Below are 19,098 nucleotides of genomic sequence, written 5' to 3'. Positions count from 1 at the left end.
CTCGTAGTCATGAGGCACGGGTCGTCCGTAATCAGAGTCTGGAAGATGCGTTGTCCTTCCAAGCCCAAGCAGTTCAGCAGGATCGCCTTCCGACGAATTGCAGGTAGGTCGGAGGCGCCCGAAGCCACCATGTAGTTCGTGAAAACCAGGATCCATTGCTCCCATGGAATGTCTGGGTGTCCTGGTGACGACAGGAACGGAGGTGGTGGTTGTAGCCCCGAAATACTCATCGTAGATGATGTCAAGCAAGAAACGACGTTACTGATAAAGGTCAAGTCGGTAGCACATGGGTTGGTGAATCCTCGTCGCCAAAATATGTTGCATCGTACGTAATGACAGTCACGGCATAAATGGGGGCATCATCTTTTCCATCTTCTTCTTCTTCCCCGTGGCGGCCACCGAGCGCGTGCCACCGCACAGCGCTGTAGTCGGTAGCGACGCCTTATACCACATATCAAAGCCACTTGATCTCTAAGTGGGCACTACCCGTAAACAGCATGTTTCTGACAACTTTGGAGGGCAACTTTTGCAGCTTTGGAGGACATAACTTTTGCGGGCAAGGCATTGCGGGAGCTTCCATTCAGAATTTTTTTACACTTCCTTGGTTCCACCTGATATAGAAAACAGAGTATGTATAATAGTGGAGCTTATCTACTAAGAACTCCCTGTATATAGCAGCATAATATACAGCACATTGGACAGCCTGCCAGCCATTTCCAATCGCAGGCTGCATAGTAAAGCTGTTACGGACGCACAACAAAATATGGTAAATAAATATTTAATACCACTAATCTCCAGCATCGTGTTTGGCCCACCCATAATGAGGAGAAAACAAAGAAGATGTTAACGCTCGTGACGCTATTGCACGTGAGGGCGCTCAGCACGAGCAGAACGTGACTTCACAAAGCCATGGCAAGCCCACGTCGTTCTGTCCGCCATTCGAGTCGGCGGGCACCGAAAGAGATACCGTCTTGGTCCATCTTCAGGATCCGGTGATGAAGCTTCAGCAAGACGAGTCCCTGGGAAAGCAGTTGGAAGACGCCTGCTTTATGACTTTTCCTGCTTCGGCACAGCGCTTCTCCGAAACCGACGAAGAGGATAAGCGCTCTTCGGGCACCGAACGGCCGTTTGACACATGCCCTCTCGCCGCCAAAACGTTGAAGAACCAACCAATCAGCCAACCGTTCAACACTATCCGTGGTGGTTCGAACTCCGTGATCTGCTGCGGCGTCGCTGGTGACTTATGGAGCATTAACCATGCACTTGAAATGCCACGTCGGTGTTGCAACGCTTTTGTAACCGAAGACACCGAAGAAGAACGTTGCAGAGCTCTGCGATGGCAGTTCATGCTGTCCTTCAGGACAGGCCGCCCTATCGGACGACGCTTTCCTTTCCATAGAGCATACTCGCGACCACGGAGACTCTTCGTAATTGTAGAAGGCAAGCTAGTGTTAGCTCGGCGTCGTTCGATCCCCTCGTCGCGGCTGCGAACGCACCCAATGCGATTCCTACATTCAGCGAAACTCCGAGACTCCTGGTGGGGCATCGAAAGTCAGCGATCGCAGAAGGTCACGCTACCCAGGAATCGAGCTCGCTGTCCCGCCATCGACGTTGTCCTGCGTCGATGTTGTCGTAGCATTGTGGCGACACGGGCGTCCATGCGCACGTAAATCGCCTCGGCCGGGACCTGGCGCATGAGACGGGAGAGTCGTCGTCGTCGTCGTCGTCGTCGTCGTCGTCCGAATGCTGAAAGCGAGAGAAGGACACTGGTGGTTCGCTTCTCTGCTGCGATGAAGACGAGACGACGATGAAGAGCAACTTTTGGGGTCTTGTTCGCCTTGCGTTGAACAGCGGAGCTGCTGTGCTTCGCGACCTCTAAGCTCCTTTGTGCAGTCGGTCGTGTTCACTTGGCATCGGCAGTGATTGCCTAGGATGTCCGAGGCCAGTAATGCATCTCAGAAGGTCCAAGGCGTGCCCAGAGTGCTAAGCGGCGGGGTTCATAAGTCCGGTACCAAGAAGCACAAGAAAACCAAGGCTGGGACTCTGGGTGGGGTTCTTCACGGAGAATATTCTCTTTATTTTGTTGATATTTGGCTTTAGTATTCATTTCCTCGGCTTCGTATTCTCTAAAGTGTGTTAAGTCTAATAAATGTACGAATCCAAAACTCGTCTTCGCAGTTTGTGGCATGAAGTTTCGCGAGTACTATGCCGCAATATCAAGCTGTGAAACCTTTATGTTTAAGATCTGTATCGAGTGTGACAAAACCTTTGAGTTTGGAAGCTATATCGGGAGGGCCTCATCTCCAAGGCTGCACTTGCTTGTGCCGTCAGCTGAAAGGGGTCTCACGAGATATGGTATAAGTGGCGAGTCGCGGCACCACACTTGGTGCAATCTAAAAAAAATTGAATAGACACCCTTTTAACCTACAGATGTGTACGTTGCCTTGCCCTTCAAGGGATCCAGTAACACTTCTTCACGAATTCATTCCCACAAAAACATTTTTAGAAGCCGTCGTGTACGATTGAATTTACAAACATTTGTCATACGCCGCGATTGCATTCTCTCGTCCCAACGAAAGCGCTGGAAGCGGAGCAGAGATGGATGGCGCGGACAAAGAAAATTGGCTGATACATGCCAAGCACGAATAAGAAATGTTGATACGTCACTTTGAAAACAGCACAACGTTACGAGGTGGAGGTAAATGATGTGGTACATGACTTCCGTGTCATGATTATCATGTTTGGATGTTTCGTTCACCTTCGTCATCTATTCATGTCACGGGATGCCAAACTTAGTGTGTGGAGTTAGCGAAACGGCCGCGAGCACGCTAAGAGCGAGGTATGTTGTCATGTTCTTACATGGCACGCGTGTCAGAATTATCATGTTTGCATCAATCATATATTTCGTCATTCATTGACGTCACGTAATACGAAATAATATATGTGAAGCTAGCGAAACGGCTGAGAGCGCATCATCAAGGACCCAATATACTCCGATGTAGCGTTGATGCGCGCGCACGCTGGGCTCAGCGACGCTGCGTTAGCAAAACGCTAGCGTTCTATAGTCAAATGCCAGGTGCGACCAGCGTCTGTCGGTGCGGCCCGACGGCAACCGGCACGAAATGCGATGTGTTATCCAAACAACACTGCGTCTCCCTCTTTTCGTGACGGAGGGACGCCGGACGCGCTGAAACGCGCATGCGTCAAAGCAACGCAGCGTGGTGCGCGCTTGCTAGTATATGGCAGGGCCGGCGCCTGGCGTGGCAACGCCGCCGCGACGCAACGAAATGAACGCCAACGAGCACGCGCACTGTGTCCCGTTGAAATGTATGGGCGTTGACTGTGGCATGTAGTCATGTTCTCACACGACACTCATCTCATGATTTTCATGTTTGCACCAGTAACATGCCTTCGCCATCAGTTGGCGTCACGTAATACCAAATTTGGCATATGTGAAGCTAGCGAAACGGCCGCGAGCGCATCATCAGTGTGGCATGTAGTCATGTTGTTACATGACACGCATCTCGAGATTATCATGCTTGAGTGTGTCATTTACCTATGTCGTTCGTTCGCGTCACGTAATGCCGAGTTTGGTACATGTTCAGCTAGCGAAACGGCCGCGAGCGCATCACGAGCGTGGAATGTAGTGATGTTGTTAAATGAAACGCATGTCATGATTTTCATGTTAGGGTTTGTCGCTTGTGTTTGCCATGCAATCATGCCATATCATACCAGGTTTGCAACACGCCATGTGAACGAAACTACCGCAAGTGCTGCAGAACCATGAAATCTAAATCAAGACATTCATGACATACATGTCATGATTTTCATGTTATGACTACTCAAATATGTTCTTCATACAGTCTTCATACTTTTCTTATAGTGATGCAAGTTTCTTGCAGTTTTAATACCAGCTGGTAGTGTGCTCCAAAATGCTATAGATGAAAATTCAGCACTTAGTTTACCATAATTAGTACGTACCTTAGGCAAAAGTACGTATCTTGCGCGAGCACTTGTCAAGAAACTCGTACATAGTGTAGTGATGTCTTGTACAGCTTGGAACCAAAACTAGCCTTTCCAAACATACTGAAGTCATTCCTTCAGGTCGCACTCGCGTCTGGTAGAAGATTTTCAAGGCTTTCTAAGGCATCGGCCTTTCGCTTGTAGAGACCCAACACTAGAAGCCCCGACATCCCCCTTTCTCTCTTTCCTTGAATAAACTTTGCTTCTCTGATGCCAAACGAAACAACAAAAAAAAAGCTTAGCCGTGGGTAAGCTCGGCTATGCTAGGATATATACGCACCGGGAGCGACGGACGGACGGATGAACAGGCAGATTGATGGACTGATTGATTGTTTGATTGATTGATTGATTGATTGATTGATTGATTGATTGATTGATGGATGGATGGATGGATGGATGGATGGATGGATTGATGGATTGATGGACGGACGGACGGACGGATGGATGGATGGATGAATGGATGGATGGATGGACGGATGGACGGACGCATGGACGGACGGACGGACGGATGGACGGATGGATGGATGAATGGATGGATGGATGGATGGATGGATGGATGGATGGATGGATGGATGGATGAGATCAAAACTCAGTTCACACGCGCCGCAGTTGTCATCCGTAGTCGCCGCCGGTGTCCGTAACCACTTTCCTCGATAGAGAGAGAAAAAACAACATTTAATTAGAGTCCGGCGATGATAAATCGGTGGGGGCTTGAACCCCGGCCTAGGCATCAGCCGCGAGTCCTTGGGCTCGGGTGGCTTCTGCGGCTCGCTGGACGGCTCATACTTGCGGAGCTGAGCAGAGCCGCCTCCCAGTGCACCCTGCGGTTCGAGCCTGCCTCCATGTTTGTAGTGCTGACTGCGTCATTGAGACTCGAGCACTCCCATAACATATGCCCCACGGTTGCCCGGGAATCGCATGCTTTGCATTTATCTGTCGAATACAGGTGAGGGTAACAGAGGCGAAAGATCACTGGATGTGGAAAAGTGTCTGTTTGGAGTTGTCTCCATGCAACTGACTGCTTCTAGGTTAATTTGGTATGTCACTTTGCTCGAAATAAAAAAAAACTGGTACCAAAAACGCAGGGGGCTCGAACCGGGGTCATTGAGCCACACTGGCACTTACGACTTGTTCGCAACAGGGTTTGCAATTAACGTGGCGATACGCACAAAACCTGAATAAACGCTATCGCCTTCTGTTTTTATTATAATACAATTTGGAGTTTAACGTCCCAAAACCACGATGTGATTGTTAAAAAAATTGCCCGCAGCTTCCCTCGGGGGAACACTGAGGAGGATGCGGAGCATATAATTGGTTAACGGGGTGTTAAAGTGCGACTTACTTGGGTCGATGGCTACATTGGTTAACGTGGTTGTGAAATGGGGTGTTAAATTGCGACTTACTTGGGTCGATGGCTAAATTGGTTAACGTGGTTGTAGGAGGGGGTGTTAAATGAGTGAACACGTACACACGTATGCGAAAGGGCGGCGCTGGTCGAAGGGACGTCGATCATTGTGTTTGTGGATTCGTTGGAATTCATTTCACCGTGACCTTGGACGTCGAGGCGCCGTACAAACCAACCGACGAGCGGCAACTGAGCGAGCGAGCGCCGACCTTGAGTATATATACAGCGCGACGGCGCATGCGCTGTCAGCTGTCGAATGTTCTCGAAGGAGAAGCGCGCGCGCGGCACAGATGGCGACGGCGCGACGGCGCATGCGCTGTCAGCTGTCGAATGTTCTCGAAGGAGAAGCGCGCGCGGCACAGATGGTGGGCGACGGCGCGACGGCGCATGCGCGCGCGTCAGCTGTCGAATGTTTGAGAAGTGGTGCGGACGGCGCACTACAAGGCGCGAGTATAAGATGCTTCCGCATCTAAAACGCGTAGTGGACGGTTCCTAACATTGGTACCATGTAGTTCAAGGGCCTCGCACATCTCCGCCTCAATCGAAACGACATTTATTCTTGACGGTGCAGCTCAAGCGTCCTCCAAGTTTTTTTTTCTGTAATGTACAAAACGTTTTATCCTTTTAAAATGTACAACTTTGCTCACGTTCTGAAAATGAAGGCTTTGTCGTCAATTTCCTGTCGTGCATCACGTGGAAAAGAAGATGAGGAAGCAACGACCTCGTGCAACGCGCACCGAGAACGGTGAAGAAGAATCGTGGCAGCCTGCGTAGGTCGATCTCTCCAAGTAGGGCTTCGTGGTACGGCAGCGTTCTGTCCTCAAGCGCTTCCCACCTCTGGAACGTGTCTGGTGCTCAGGAGGGGATCGGGACTGCGAAGGCGCCGCAACTTGTTACAACGAGAGCTTTTAGCGCGTAGGTAAGTGAGAGGTATAGCCGTGGACCTTGTATCTGTGCGATGCGTCTATCGTGGATGCTACGCCGATATTTACGTTTAATCATTCCCAGGATTTAGGGACGTGTACTTGGCGCCATCTCTCAGCGGCAGCAACGGTGTCCTGGCATTACTGAATGGTAAATAGGTGAAAAAATTGTATGTTTTTATATATTTAAGCTAATTATTGAAAACGACTACGAGATATATAATGGCAGAGACCTAGTGCAACAATCTGTCGAAACTTCAGTATCGTACTACATGATGTCTGGCTTCCCGAAACAATTGAACACCACCCTTTCGAAATACATGGGGCCCATTGAAAAATATTCAAACACTCTGGGAAGCCACGTGGTTTATGGTGCGACACTGTAACGTTACAGAATGTTTTATTAAGTCTGCTATGCAGAACCGGGAAGTCGTTTCCCATAACTATCTTTTCCTGTCAGGTATACTATTTTCGCCTATTTCCCATTTAGTTACGGCATGCCACCACTCTCACCGACAAGAGATAGCGCCACGTGCAAACGTCCCCAAATTCTGATCGCGACTGAGCAAAGTTTCTGCCTAAGCCATGCGACTCCGCCCTATGGGCCTTTCCCGCGGTGTAGTAGCTACCCATCAGGCATGATCATCGGCTACGTTCACACGCTTTCACTCGCACATTTAACAAATGACGCGCGAGTAGAAGTTTACGATTTGTACTTCACAACGGACCCAACAGCACCGCTAACGGCGATGGCTGAATGCATCGGGGCTGTTCACATAATTGCGATTTCAATAAAACGGTTAGGCATTCGGCGCCTAATACTAGATGAGTTTCGAGGAGTAGGCGCACGCTTTGAGTGCTTTCTGCTTTCGCGCCAGCTGGTTCGCTGGAAGCTGCGCAAGAAGGAGATGTCGATGGAGTCGCGTGACATGTGTGGGTCAAAAAAAAAAAGGTTTAACAATAGCCTAATATCATTATCGAATTTGGATGGAACAACATAAAAGCCCTACAAGCACAAACCATTTACGGTAGTTCGTGACTTTAGTGAAGAAATTATGAACCTTATATTGGACCGAGCTTTGTCGTCGGTTCTTATTCACTATGGGGTTGCACGGGTTACACGTCGGCAAGGGGGTGAAAAATGGGCACTTGCCCCCTTCAAGCTACACTAGCGTTTCCTTCACTCCATCGCTCAGCCATGACGCCACACGGTTTTGCACCACCCCGATTAAGACTATGTCCTACCGACATCCATGTAAAGGGAAAAAAAGATGAGTCCCTTCGTCAGCGCGCCTCATGACCTTGAGCACTTCATTCTTTCAGTGATCGCGAGAGCGTGCATGTGGAGGCACCCGGCGGCGGCCACGGTGACAACGTTGCTCGCGAAGCTCAAGTCAGCCAACGGCCACACACTTGGTTGTATTACGCAATACTTTGTGTATATGAGTTCACTTGTAGAGAGGAGAGGGACTGATTTATAGCTGGCTTTGAGAATTCAATCGAAATCCCAGTATACGCGTGCTGTACAATAGATAGTTAGGCTCACGCGGTTCAGGGAGCCTCGACGGCCGGTCGGCAGCGTTTGCTGACCACGCTCAAAAAGTGTTACAGGGCCTCTTTGAATTGTCAAAACCTCGCCTGCGTGCCATTCGAATCTTTTTAAACCGCTGAAAATTCGATGCTTCCAAGTAACGAGCGGCAGACTACTTAGCATGCAGGGGGAGGTAGCACTCTTCAAAGGACAGTAACGAGCGCATAATGTTCAGGGAAGGAAACGTGTATCAGCAATGCAGGAGACAATTATTGTTCAGGGACAAGACGCGCCTCCAAGGAGTGCAAAGCTTCTGAAAAACACTCTCTCCACTCTGCACACGATGTTGAGACCCGTGCGAAGGTGGCTTGAACGTTGCGTTGGAGTATCTGCACAGATGTCACGGCCTATGCCGCTCGGAAGGAGAAATGCACGTATGGCAAGCCGTTTATCTGCTTCTCCGTTAAACTTCGAACGTCAACAAACTGCCCCAGTTTTCCAGGCCTCTGTATAATCAAGTATAGGTGATCATAGGGCACTAATGCAGCCTTCATCGAGTCACCTGGCTTATTGCGTTATTGATTTACGGTTTTCGTCGTTTGAATTAACTACCCTTTATTCAATTTCATTGTTCAGTGCGTAGTGGCCGCACATTTTATTCACTATAAAACCGTTTGTGCTTAGCACAACATTATAATTACGAGCAGCATGCAGCTTTGGTGGCAGGCCTTTGAAATCGGGAAGCAGGGCAAAATGTCATGCGTGAGATAACCTTTGGTTTTTCTCAGAGAAAAAGAATTTGCGTTTCTAGATAGCTGGCAAGCTTCACGTTTAGTTTTATCGTTGTTTTACACGTTTAATCCTCTATATACAATGAAGCGCGTGAGTTTGACATGGCTCAGATGGTCTTTTTACGCATGCGCTGCTGATTCTTGCGTTGGGGTGTGTGTCTGATTCTTCAATAAACATTCAGAGTAAAGTTCAGCGCTTGTCCTGTGTGGTTTTTCTTCTCTGTCTTCGTTTGGCTTTCCGCTGACTTCATCTTCCTGTGTCTCAAAGTACAGGCCTGCAGGAGGCACGATGAGCTGTACGTTCAGTTTCGAGTATTGCCGGGTGCCTCAATGTTTCAAGGGTCACGTGACCATTTTTTTTGCGAACACAGGCGCAAACAGGTTGGGGTCATGCCTTCCTCCAAGAAGCAGAGCGGCAAGAAAGTCGTCTGGAAGCAGGCGAGTCGAAAGGGGTGCAGCGTCCGCCTGTTGCTGGGCTACGCGGCACCCCTACTCCTGACGCCGGCGGCTGTCGTCAACAGCGACGTGAGTACACACCACCGCACGTGTTCCACGTCGATTTTCCCCTCAGCTGAGTGCAGAGCTGCGAACGAGCCGCACTGATTGGCGCGTACGAAGTGCTCTCTTGTATGTCAAAGCCAATGTACTATTGGCGTCAAACGAGACTAAGGCACGTTGACTTTGAATGCATGTTTAAGCTGCGCGACGTCCAATCGTTGGAAATATTGTAAACGCGCACGCAAGAAGCACAGACTTCCAATGGTATCTCTTTCTAGAAGGTAGAAGGTTTATAAACGGTAAAAAGTTGCAATCGCATTGATAATCTTAGTATACGAAAATGTTGCAAGAAAACGCTGAAAGACGTTTTCCTTGCGTGTTCGATTATAGCACTGACCCCCGGCTATCCGCGTTGAACATACTTAAGAGTGACGTCGTGTAACAGTTTCTATCACTCGCCCAAATAAGCTTGGACAGCAGAGCGTAAGTGCTCGATCACGTGTTATTCTTGCTTGTTTGGTTCCCTACAGATGATGTGGTGCCTGTCGCTGTGTCTGCTCATAGTCACGTGGACCCTGCTGGGCACCGTGCCTGTGCCGCTCGCCTGGCTGCTTCCCTTCTTCGTCCTTCCCCTGGCGGGCGTCACCTCCATCTCGGACCTCTCCCACATGTTCATGGAGGTGAGTTGCGCCACCTGGCCAGGACGTGACCTATTCGTGTAGATGCATCGAAAAGGTATCGTATTGTTAGCCGTACAGCTGAACCGAGACATATTTGAGAGGCTGCCACGCAATGAGGGATCGGTGAGAGGAGGGCAATAGGAGAGAGAGAGCTAGCCATGGTGGAAAAGAGCCCAGGACAAACTGTCTATGCTATTGTGTAAAAGCGCTGCTATTGAGATTAGGGAAAGCCCAATGAGGAGCTATATAGGTTGAGTGGTAAACGGGTGGTAAACGGAATAGTGGGTGAGGAGTGATGTAAGGTTTACGAAGGCGAGAAGGAGGTGGGGAGGGTTTAAAGAGCATCACAACCAGAAGTGAGGGTGAGGAAGAAGAAAATGATGGTCCACTGCCAACTTCTGCTGTTTTTCCCACCAGTGCGTAGATGTCTCACTTTTTCGTTCTCTCGTACAAACCACCAGGACAGCCTGTTGATCCTGCTGCTCGGCATGAACGTTCTGGTGGCCGTGGGCGAGGAGACGGCGCTGTGCTCGCGAGTGGCGCTGTACGTGATCGAGGCGTTCGGTCTGCGCCTGCGCGGCATCCTGCTGGGCATCACGGGCGTCACCTTCCTGTCGGCGCAGCTGCTGATGGGCGGCTCTGCCACGCTGCTCATGTGCGCCGTCGTCGAGGCCACCATGTTCGAGCTGCAGCACGACATCATCGCGGCAACCATCGCGCACGGCAAGCGAAGAAACGTACGTTGCGCGTTGGTAACGTAGCACGGCGGAGATATGTACGTATGCCATCGACGATGGAACCCTCGTTTACACCCCGTATTGCGTTCTCACTACCATATCGTTGTTTTGGCTCGTGAAACTCCGGTGGTTATTATATTCTTTAGAGATACAGCTGTATTGAAATAGAATACTCATCACTACAGTTTCTGCAGTAAAAGTTATGTGCTTGCCCAGTTCACCTCTACGCTGCGAGATGGCGCACCACCTATCCAGCCACCCACGTTGATGGCTGCTGTAATACCGTAATGTTATATAACGATGCGAGTTTGCGCTTGAAGTGAAGATATCTTCCACTTTTTCTGCGAAAATTTCACCGACGATTACTTTACTTACTGCCTGATGCAAATCCTGAGCGCAAGCTGTTTAGGTGTTTTGATTTGGCAATAAGTTGAGGCAAACCAGTTGAGAGAGGCGTGTGCGTGTAGTCGAACGGTTTACGTTAAGAGCGCCGCGAGTAGTGTGACTCGCGTGGACTCTTCCGTGCAGCCCGTTTAGAGTGAGTGTATAGAACGACTTCTTCGCCAGCCTGGAGACCACAGAAGGCCGCATGTGGGCGCGTTCCACAACAGCTGCCGCACATGGGGCTCCATCCACACAGCTCTTTATTTCTACCTATCAGGAGTCTCTGATACGCGGCCCACGAAACTTGTAACTTGCTCCCCGAGGCCCACACATGACTGTTAATAAGTATGTTCGTGAGCTATACAGGCGTGACTCGCCTCAACTATTGTTTTCGTGAGGCACCATACATTGAAACATAACCGTGGAAGAAAAAAATCACAGCATATCCACGGAGTGAATGATGATGAGTGGGGTGAATCATCCGTCAGCCCGTCCGTGATTCCGTCCGTCCGTTAGGTCTTACTTCCGTCCGTCCGCGCGACCAATCGTGCGTCCATCCACGGGTCCGTCCTTCCATCCATACGTCCGAGCATCCGTCCGTGAGTCCGTCTGTCACAGGTCCCGTTAATTAGGGAGGCGATCGCCGGGCTAATTCCAAGGGCCGAAGTATCGGCCCCCCGAACCTCACCACGAAAGCGTGGACAATTTAGAAGTGGTCCTATTTGGCGCGCCAGCGGACGCCGACTGTGGCCCAAAGAACGAGTCCGAGCTGAGAGCTGATAAACAAAACAAAATTATATTCTCAATTATGGCAGATCAAAACGATACACAAGTATGCACACTCGACAATAGTTGAATACAATATGTCAACTATCAAACAATATGTCAACTATCAAACTACACAGTACAATCAGCCACTCTCGAAACAACGGACACAGACAACAACACCGACTACAATGCAGTCGCATGCATCGAACAACCAAGACACTTAAAGACTAAAGAGATAGAAAACCTATTCAGTCCAATGTTCTTGGAACAAAAGTCTCGATGATACTTTTCCGAGAATCACTCACTCAAAGCCTAGCGTTGTTGTCGTTCCGCTGCCCCCGAAGTTTTTCTTCCAGGAAACCTCGCGTCTTCACTTGGCCGCTCTCCAAGCTTCAAACTTCTTCACCGGAAACACGTCGGCTTCACACTCGCAGCTGTTGCCACGCGTCTTCGCTCTATAGCGGTAGACACAAACTCTTGCCTGTAGCTCGAGTCGTCACCCCTCAGGTGAAAATCCTCTTCTTCTCCTCCTTTGTCTCAGAAGACAAAAGGCTTCGCCCACAAGGCGGAACACCCTACGCACTCTGGCGCATACTTTCTTCTTCTCCTGCTTTGTCACTAAGGACAAAACCTTCACCGACAGACGTGGCGGGATACCCTACGCACTCTGGCGTTAACTTCCTTCTTCTGCTGATCTCCCATCTCCGCTTTAAATACCTTCCGCGCGAGATTCCAGAAATTCTCATCATTTCGTCGGCGCGATACGCAGCGAAGGTTGGGGAGAGGGCGAGATGGTTCGAAGGCCGTCCGCGACGGATGACGCAACCCGGCATCACCCCACCCCTTTCCATCTAGAACATTCCAGGGCTTGACCGGGCGCCGATGAGACGAGGCTCGTCGGCGAACCCACGCTTCTGAGGGGAGAAGGACGCGCGCCCGGGGAGTCTTTGGATGCTTGTTTTCTGTTTTTTTATCGTTGACCTCTCGGCGCTTCGTCGCGAGAATTTGGCGGCGCGCCCTTTTTTGAGCGCTCGTTTTGTGACACCGTCCATCCATCTGTCTGTTTGTCTGTTTGTGCGTCCATCCGTCCATCCGTCTGCTAGTCCGTCTGCCCGTCCGCGCGTCCATCCAGTGAATACTCCAAGTACCGCCATCTATCCTCTCGCATCCCATGTGGCACCTACGTGCTATAGAGTGGGTATGTGCAACTGGTGGCTACGTACTACTACATACATACAAGGGATGGACCGGCCCACGCCTTAAGGAGCTTCACCCCTAAGACTTCATTTTAGAATAGGTGTCCAGGTTTTCGTCATTGTGGCGATCGGTATCGATGTGTCGTTGGAGTCTATGTTGGAATACTGTGCCTCATATCTCCTTTAGAAATGGTCCTTACAGGAGATGTGGAAAGGTGATCTTTTAAAAAAAGGTAACGTGCGTTTGCTGACACTATATGCAAACTACAACCACTCCCCCGTCTCTCCCGCTCTTACCTTCTTCCCTGTACCGAGTGGCCTTTGTAGATTGTGTGACTACGTCCAGCTGGTTGAGGTACGGGAGTTTGGGAATTTTAGCATTGGCATTTTTTTCTGGCGTGTTGGTAAACGAAACTCGAAAACATAATGAGCGCTAGCAAACAGGGCGTTTGGTGTTTCCTGGAAATAGAACTGCTGAAGTTAGCACATTGTGCTGTCGTCTTCTTTACGTTCCTTTGTGTTAGCTCTCAATGTGTTTCCGAAATTGGGATTCCTGCTACATATGGCATCAGCGGACGCCCGCCCCGCATACCATAGTAATGACGTAACTGGAAGAGCTCGATGATGCGTGCTGCGGTGGCGCCGTGGGTGACTGCAGCGGAACCTGTCGTTTCGTTACGGTCGTTCCTTCCTCCTCGCGCTCTCCTCGATATCGCCGCCTTATATCCTCCGCTGCACGTTCGCTCTTTTTCATCCTCAATGAATGAATGAATGAATGAATGAATGAATGAATGAATGAATGAATGAATTATTGAACAGATTTTATTTCTGAAAAGACACAGGAAAACAAAGTGAAGCTAAAGGCCATTCGGCCTGACGTGGCTTCGCTACGGTTAATGCCAAAACGTCCAGAAAGCAGTGCTACATTTTTCCATTGTTATCAAAGTAAAAGAAGCAGCAAAAAATAACAGAGTACAATACTATAAATATTCTCAAATAGGCTACGTACAAAATCAGACGACATGGCTCTTCACATTGTATACAAATAAATTTAAGACACACACTCACAGCATTGTATGACATATTCATACACTCGTATAATACACTCATATATTTATACATACATCTGCACAAGTGTACCATCGTTCACTTTGCCGGTTATGATGACGACAACGCTACTCATCTCGAGAACTAAGAGCTTCTCGCTAAAAAGTTTACGCAATGCTGCCGATATCCTCGGACGCAGGTGCGCACCACCGTGGGCGGAGACGTGGTGATGACACCCGTGCACGTGATGATCATCTCGCCGCGCAAGACGCCCTCCAGTGGCACCTCTCTCGACGACGACGAGGACGACTTCGACGAGATGGACGAGAGTAGCGAGGACGACGAAGACGACATGAGACCTCGCGTTCTGGTGCCGTCCATGGCTCCCTTCGACGCCCGGAATCCGGGCGCTTACTATCAGCTGCACGGGAGTGTGCCTGACGGTGCGTACGCATGACGACCTTGGGCTTTGGCTAATCTTCTTCACGCAGAAGTGCGTGGGACGGGGTTGCCATATTTGATGCCATGTTCGTATCCATGTATGCGCTCGAGTGCGTGTGCACGCACACGTGCAAAAGTGAAATTATTGTTTTTATTGGGGGCGGAGGGGAGATATGTGTCTGAAACACGTTCTGCACATTTAATAATTGCTGTGATTTTACGACTCGCAACACCAATATTAATATGAGGAACGCCATAGTGGAGGGTTCCGGAAACTGCGGCCGTGTGGGGCTAAATGGAAGGACATGGGCGTCAAACATTTTGGCCTCCGTCAAAGACTCCTCCGCCGTGGCAGGTAATCGATACAGCGACTAGTGGGGCGTCACATTTACTGCCGGGTGGGTCGTCTTCGACTCGTTACGCTATTCGCATTGTGCGACGACTGGTTGTTCTTTCACTGTTTCAAAACGCTCTCTAAGTCTTAATAATGTGGTTGCTTTCCCGGCATCAAACCTGCCTAAGGCAAATTTGCCACCAAGTCCCAAGCACCGGTGTGGCTCTGCGCCAGGGGTGCCCAGATTTCCTTAATCAAACCGATTGAGAAAATATGTTACGAAATGCGGATACGCTCTTGAATAAATCTTCTGGGTGAGTAATTGAACGTGCCGGCGATCTTCCATTTGAGCGAGCGAGTTCTCGAGGCGAGAAGCTGAGAAATAATTTAAAATAGGCAGAAGCGCTTTGTAGTTGCACTATCATCTGAAAAAAAAAAGAAAAACAAGCCGCAGAAGAAAACGCAATGTACGCCTAATGAAGCTTGCCGTTCTCTGCACTGCTAAATCGCAAGATGTGCTATATTAAGCGCAATAGCGCTAAAAAGTCGTTTGACAGAAATTTTGGCGTCGGCGTAGTTGTGAGCGAAAAATAATCATCTTCTTCGTGACCGAAAAATTGCAAAGGTTGCGAATGAAATAATAAAAATTTTTAGCTCCGAGTGAGAATAGAAACCAGCCCGTTTGTGAGGCGAGCAGTTGTACACAAACTTCTTTTGCTTGAAAATGCAGTGAAATCAACGTTCACGCTTCAGAAAGACGCGCTTTCTGTATACAGGCTTCACAATACATGTAATATCGCAGCAATATTGTGTGGTACAAGCGTATACACTGCCATCGAGCGTCAGAACACGTGATTGCCATTACGACTTCGTTGTTTACAGTCGCTCACCCACTGCTAAAGGCGCACGCGTTGCTGCAGCGCGTATTCTGTAAAGGTCACGTGGTGCGTGCATTATAGTAAGTTTGAAATCATTGTTGCTCGTGGTTTAAACCATATTACCCGTTACATGCGACGCGGCCCCGTGCGAAAGCGCTTCGCTGACAGGAGCCATTTTCAGCTTTATCGATTACATTGTCGTAATCCACAATTGAAACTTCTCGAGCAACATCGCACAATGAATATTGAGCACTAAGTCGTTGAAGTACGCACTACGGACGGGATATTGTTATTAGATTTGTGGGGTTTAACGTCCCAAAACCACCATATGATTATGAGAGACGCCGTAGTGGAGGGCTCCGGAAATTTTGACCACCTGGGGTTCTTTAACGTGCACCCAAATCTGAGTACACGGGCCTACAACAATTCCGCCTCCATCGGAAATGCAGCCGCCGCAGCCGGGCTTTGAGCCCGCGACCTGCGGGTCAGCAGCCGAGTACCTTAGCCACTAGACCACCATGGTGGGGCTCGTGTTTAGCTCTCGAAGGCGAAGCTTAAGGGTGTTTATTAGTCGTTTCCTTTACCACCGACAGGCGATGCCACAATTGGTTTACCTGCTGTGGCATTTCGGCCAACGTCGTGTTTCTGATTCTGCTATTGAAAGCTCATGAAGAGTTTCGCAACTCGTAAGATTCAACGTGGCCTTTGCGATCGGCTCCCCGAACACGTGTGTTAGAATAAATGCTCTACGATTTTGAATACGGTGTACTGTTCTCTTGTAGAGAAATAAGCTGTCCCATCAAAGATTCACTACAACGTTGTTTCTTTAGAAAAAAAAATTACACCATATTCATGAAGTGGGGCGAATGATTAGTGAGGCAAAGCTTCGAAAAGTTTTATCGGCGAACTGTGAAGCTGATGGCCGCGTTCATTCGTCCGTCTGTCTGTCTGTATGTCAGTACGTCCATTCGTCTGTCCGTCCAGCTAGTGAACACTCTAAGTACCGCCATCTCGCATCTTTTCATCATATATTCATCATAATCAAGTGCCACTATACGGCGGACATTCCAAGGACTAAAAGTAGAGGTGGCTACTAGATACAGCAGACGGACGTCCCACGTCTTATGGAGCTTCGCCCCTAAATGTGTAATGATCTAGAGTAACAGGTACTCTACTTAGGGAGAGCAAAAAGGCGCCCCGGATTCCCAAGTCAGGACACTATGTGTGACACGAAGCCACTTCCTGTAACTGTAAACCAGACAAGGAACTTGGGACAAATGTGTTTTGAGTACTTAGTTCTCAACTATGGGAAAGTAGTGGACCGTCCCTAACACGACACGAAAACCTCACTGACAGGTACTGTATGTTGATGCATATATGAAACGTTACACTTAACTAAAATCATCTCGAAAAACCTCCATGCTAGATCGGGCTACTTATCAAGATTACGCTCCTATGCAAGATAAGTTTACTTGTAACCTTCACAGCAAAACGTACAGCAAGAATACTTAATAGGTCTGCATTTTATCTTTTAATCAAGCGGCTGCAACTAAAATTTTAGAATTGTGCTTTTCAAATGTCTGCCATGAATTCGTCCCCAAGCAATAAGATCGACAAGAAGTAGTAATGGTATGCCTGCGAATGAATAAAAAGAAATGGCAGCATATCCACGGGGTGGATGACGGAGAGTGTGGCTAAGCATCTGTCCGTGTATTCTTTCTTGCTTCCGTGCGTCCATGCGTCCATCCATGCGTCCACCCATACGTCCATCCGCCCGTCCATTCGTGCATCTGTACGTGCGTGCGCACGTCCATCCATGCGTCCGTCCATGCGCTCGTCCATGCATCCACCCTGCGTCCACCCATGCGTCCATCCGTTCATGCAGCCCTCCGTGCGTCCGTCCATGCATCTGTATTTGTGTCCATTCGTACATCTAGTCAACACTCCAAGTACAACAACCTCGCATCTTTTCATTACATATTCCGTATATAGAAGCACCGTTATCCAGCAGACATTCCAAGGACTAAACGAGAGGAAGCACACGCACACTTTCTTACGGCTGGCGCTTCGTGCCTACTTCCCACCTTTAACCACCTCGAGTTCATGGTATATATAAGTTCACTGTATTCATGGCACTGCGGCCCAACGCTCGCTAAACCTTTCTGAAACAAAGGAGATTATGTCCAGCAAGTATAACGTAGCAACCTTTTCTTGTCAGATACTGCTCAATGTGCATGCCAATTGCTGCTAATGGGGAAGGAGAGACAGAAGAATTCGGCTTTTAGTTAACGCAAACGCTGCGATTTTTTTTATTGTTCAACAACCCACAGGACAAATCTCCCACGGGCACCCCCTTGGAGGTCAAAGCGTAAGACATGTTACGTACTACGAGGGACGAACGGGGGCCACTTTAAGGAGCTTCGCCCCTAAAAAAAGCTCATTTATCTGAAGTGGGCGCCGGGCAGGCCAATGGTCATTTAGTGCTCTGTATGTTATGGCGAAGCGAATTTCGGTGAAAGGGGGTGGGGGGGGGGGCACGAGTTGTGTGACACTCCCAGGCTCCGCCACTGCCACCACCTAGTGTTTCGCTTAACATGATACGTTGTCTATCGCTATTAGCACCAACTGTATTAACTATTTACCCGGGCAGAGGTGGTTTGTAAAACCTTTACGCTGTCACGTTTTCTATCTTTCGTACAAGCAAAGAGAATTATCCCGGGCTCTATATATTTCTTTGGAAGGTGAAACTGCCTAAACTGCATACGAGTGTAAACTGTTCAAGCTATTCTGCAACATCCTTCGCTCCAGGTTGTCGAAGTTTTTGCAGACCTACACGAAGGCACGCCTTGGCGCGATGTCGTTGTCTCGGCACGCAGAACTTCAGAAATTAAAAACCACCTTTCAAACCGCGTTCCCCAAAATATGCGGGTTAACCGACAAAAAAAAAAGCTGCCATCCATAACGACTCGCTGGTTAGTGGCAACGATGCCGAACGATTGATGGTTATCGAGTAAAATAATTCATTAACCATTCATTGAAAGGAGGTCGTAATTTTGTGCGCAATGCGCGTTTTGTGCGCGATGCATGGTGTGTTGCTGCTGTTCGCCATTGTCACCGGCGGCTGATAATTACCTTCAGAATTACGCGCAACCTGACAACAAATCGAGCTGTAGCCTTTTGTGTGTTGTAACTATCTAACTGCCATTCTCCTATTTGTTTTTTCTTCTCGTTTGACGTAGATCCAAGATACATCGTTAGCATGGACGCTGTTATACCAGAGATTGAGGAAAATGAGGATCCCAGTAAGTCGCATGTGCCATTCTTTTTTTTTTCGTATCGACCAGTCTGATTGTTTCGTTACCATATATGAACAGACGTATGTGGAGATATATGTGCTTGCGGTAACTGCGTTCGAAAAGTAAAAGTTACCTCAAACAATCAGAAGCAAAACTCTTTTTTCAA

The 19,098-nt window shown here is 48.9% G+C and overlaps 1 protein-coding gene across 1 annotated transcript in view; it reads left to right on the top strand.

Annotated features, from left to right (window-relative positions):
* Window positions 1-9,014: 9,014 nt before the first annotated feature.
* LOC142766076 (solute carrier family 13 member 4-like) overlaps window positions 9,015-19,098 on the top strand; it is a 36,418-nt gene continuing 26,334 nt past the window's right edge. Inside the window, exons 1-5 of the mRNA XM_075867909.1 lie at window positions 9,015-9,198; window positions 9,702-9,851; window positions 10,313-10,588; window positions 14,183-14,426; window positions 18,876-18,938. Of these exons, the coding sequence (XP_075724024.1) occupies window positions 9,064-9,198; window positions 9,702-9,851; window positions 10,313-10,588; window positions 14,183-14,426; window positions 18,876-18,938 (868 nt within the window). The 5' untranslated portion in view covers window positions 9,015-9,063. The remainder of the gene's footprint in view (window positions 9,199-9,701; window positions 9,852-10,312; window positions 10,589-14,182; window positions 14,427-18,875; window positions 18,939-19,098) is intronic.

The sequence above is a fragment of the Rhipicephalus microplus genome, chromosome 6, assembly GCF_043290135.1.
Source record: "Rhipicephalus microplus isolate Deutch F79 chromosome 6, USDA_Rmic, whole genome shotgun sequence".
Taxonomy (NCBI): domain Eukaryota; kingdom Metazoa; phylum Arthropoda; class Arachnida; order Ixodida; family Ixodidae; genus Rhipicephalus; species Rhipicephalus microplus.
Note: the sequence above shows the minus strand (reverse complement) of the source record. Positions and strands in the feature narration are given on the sequence as shown.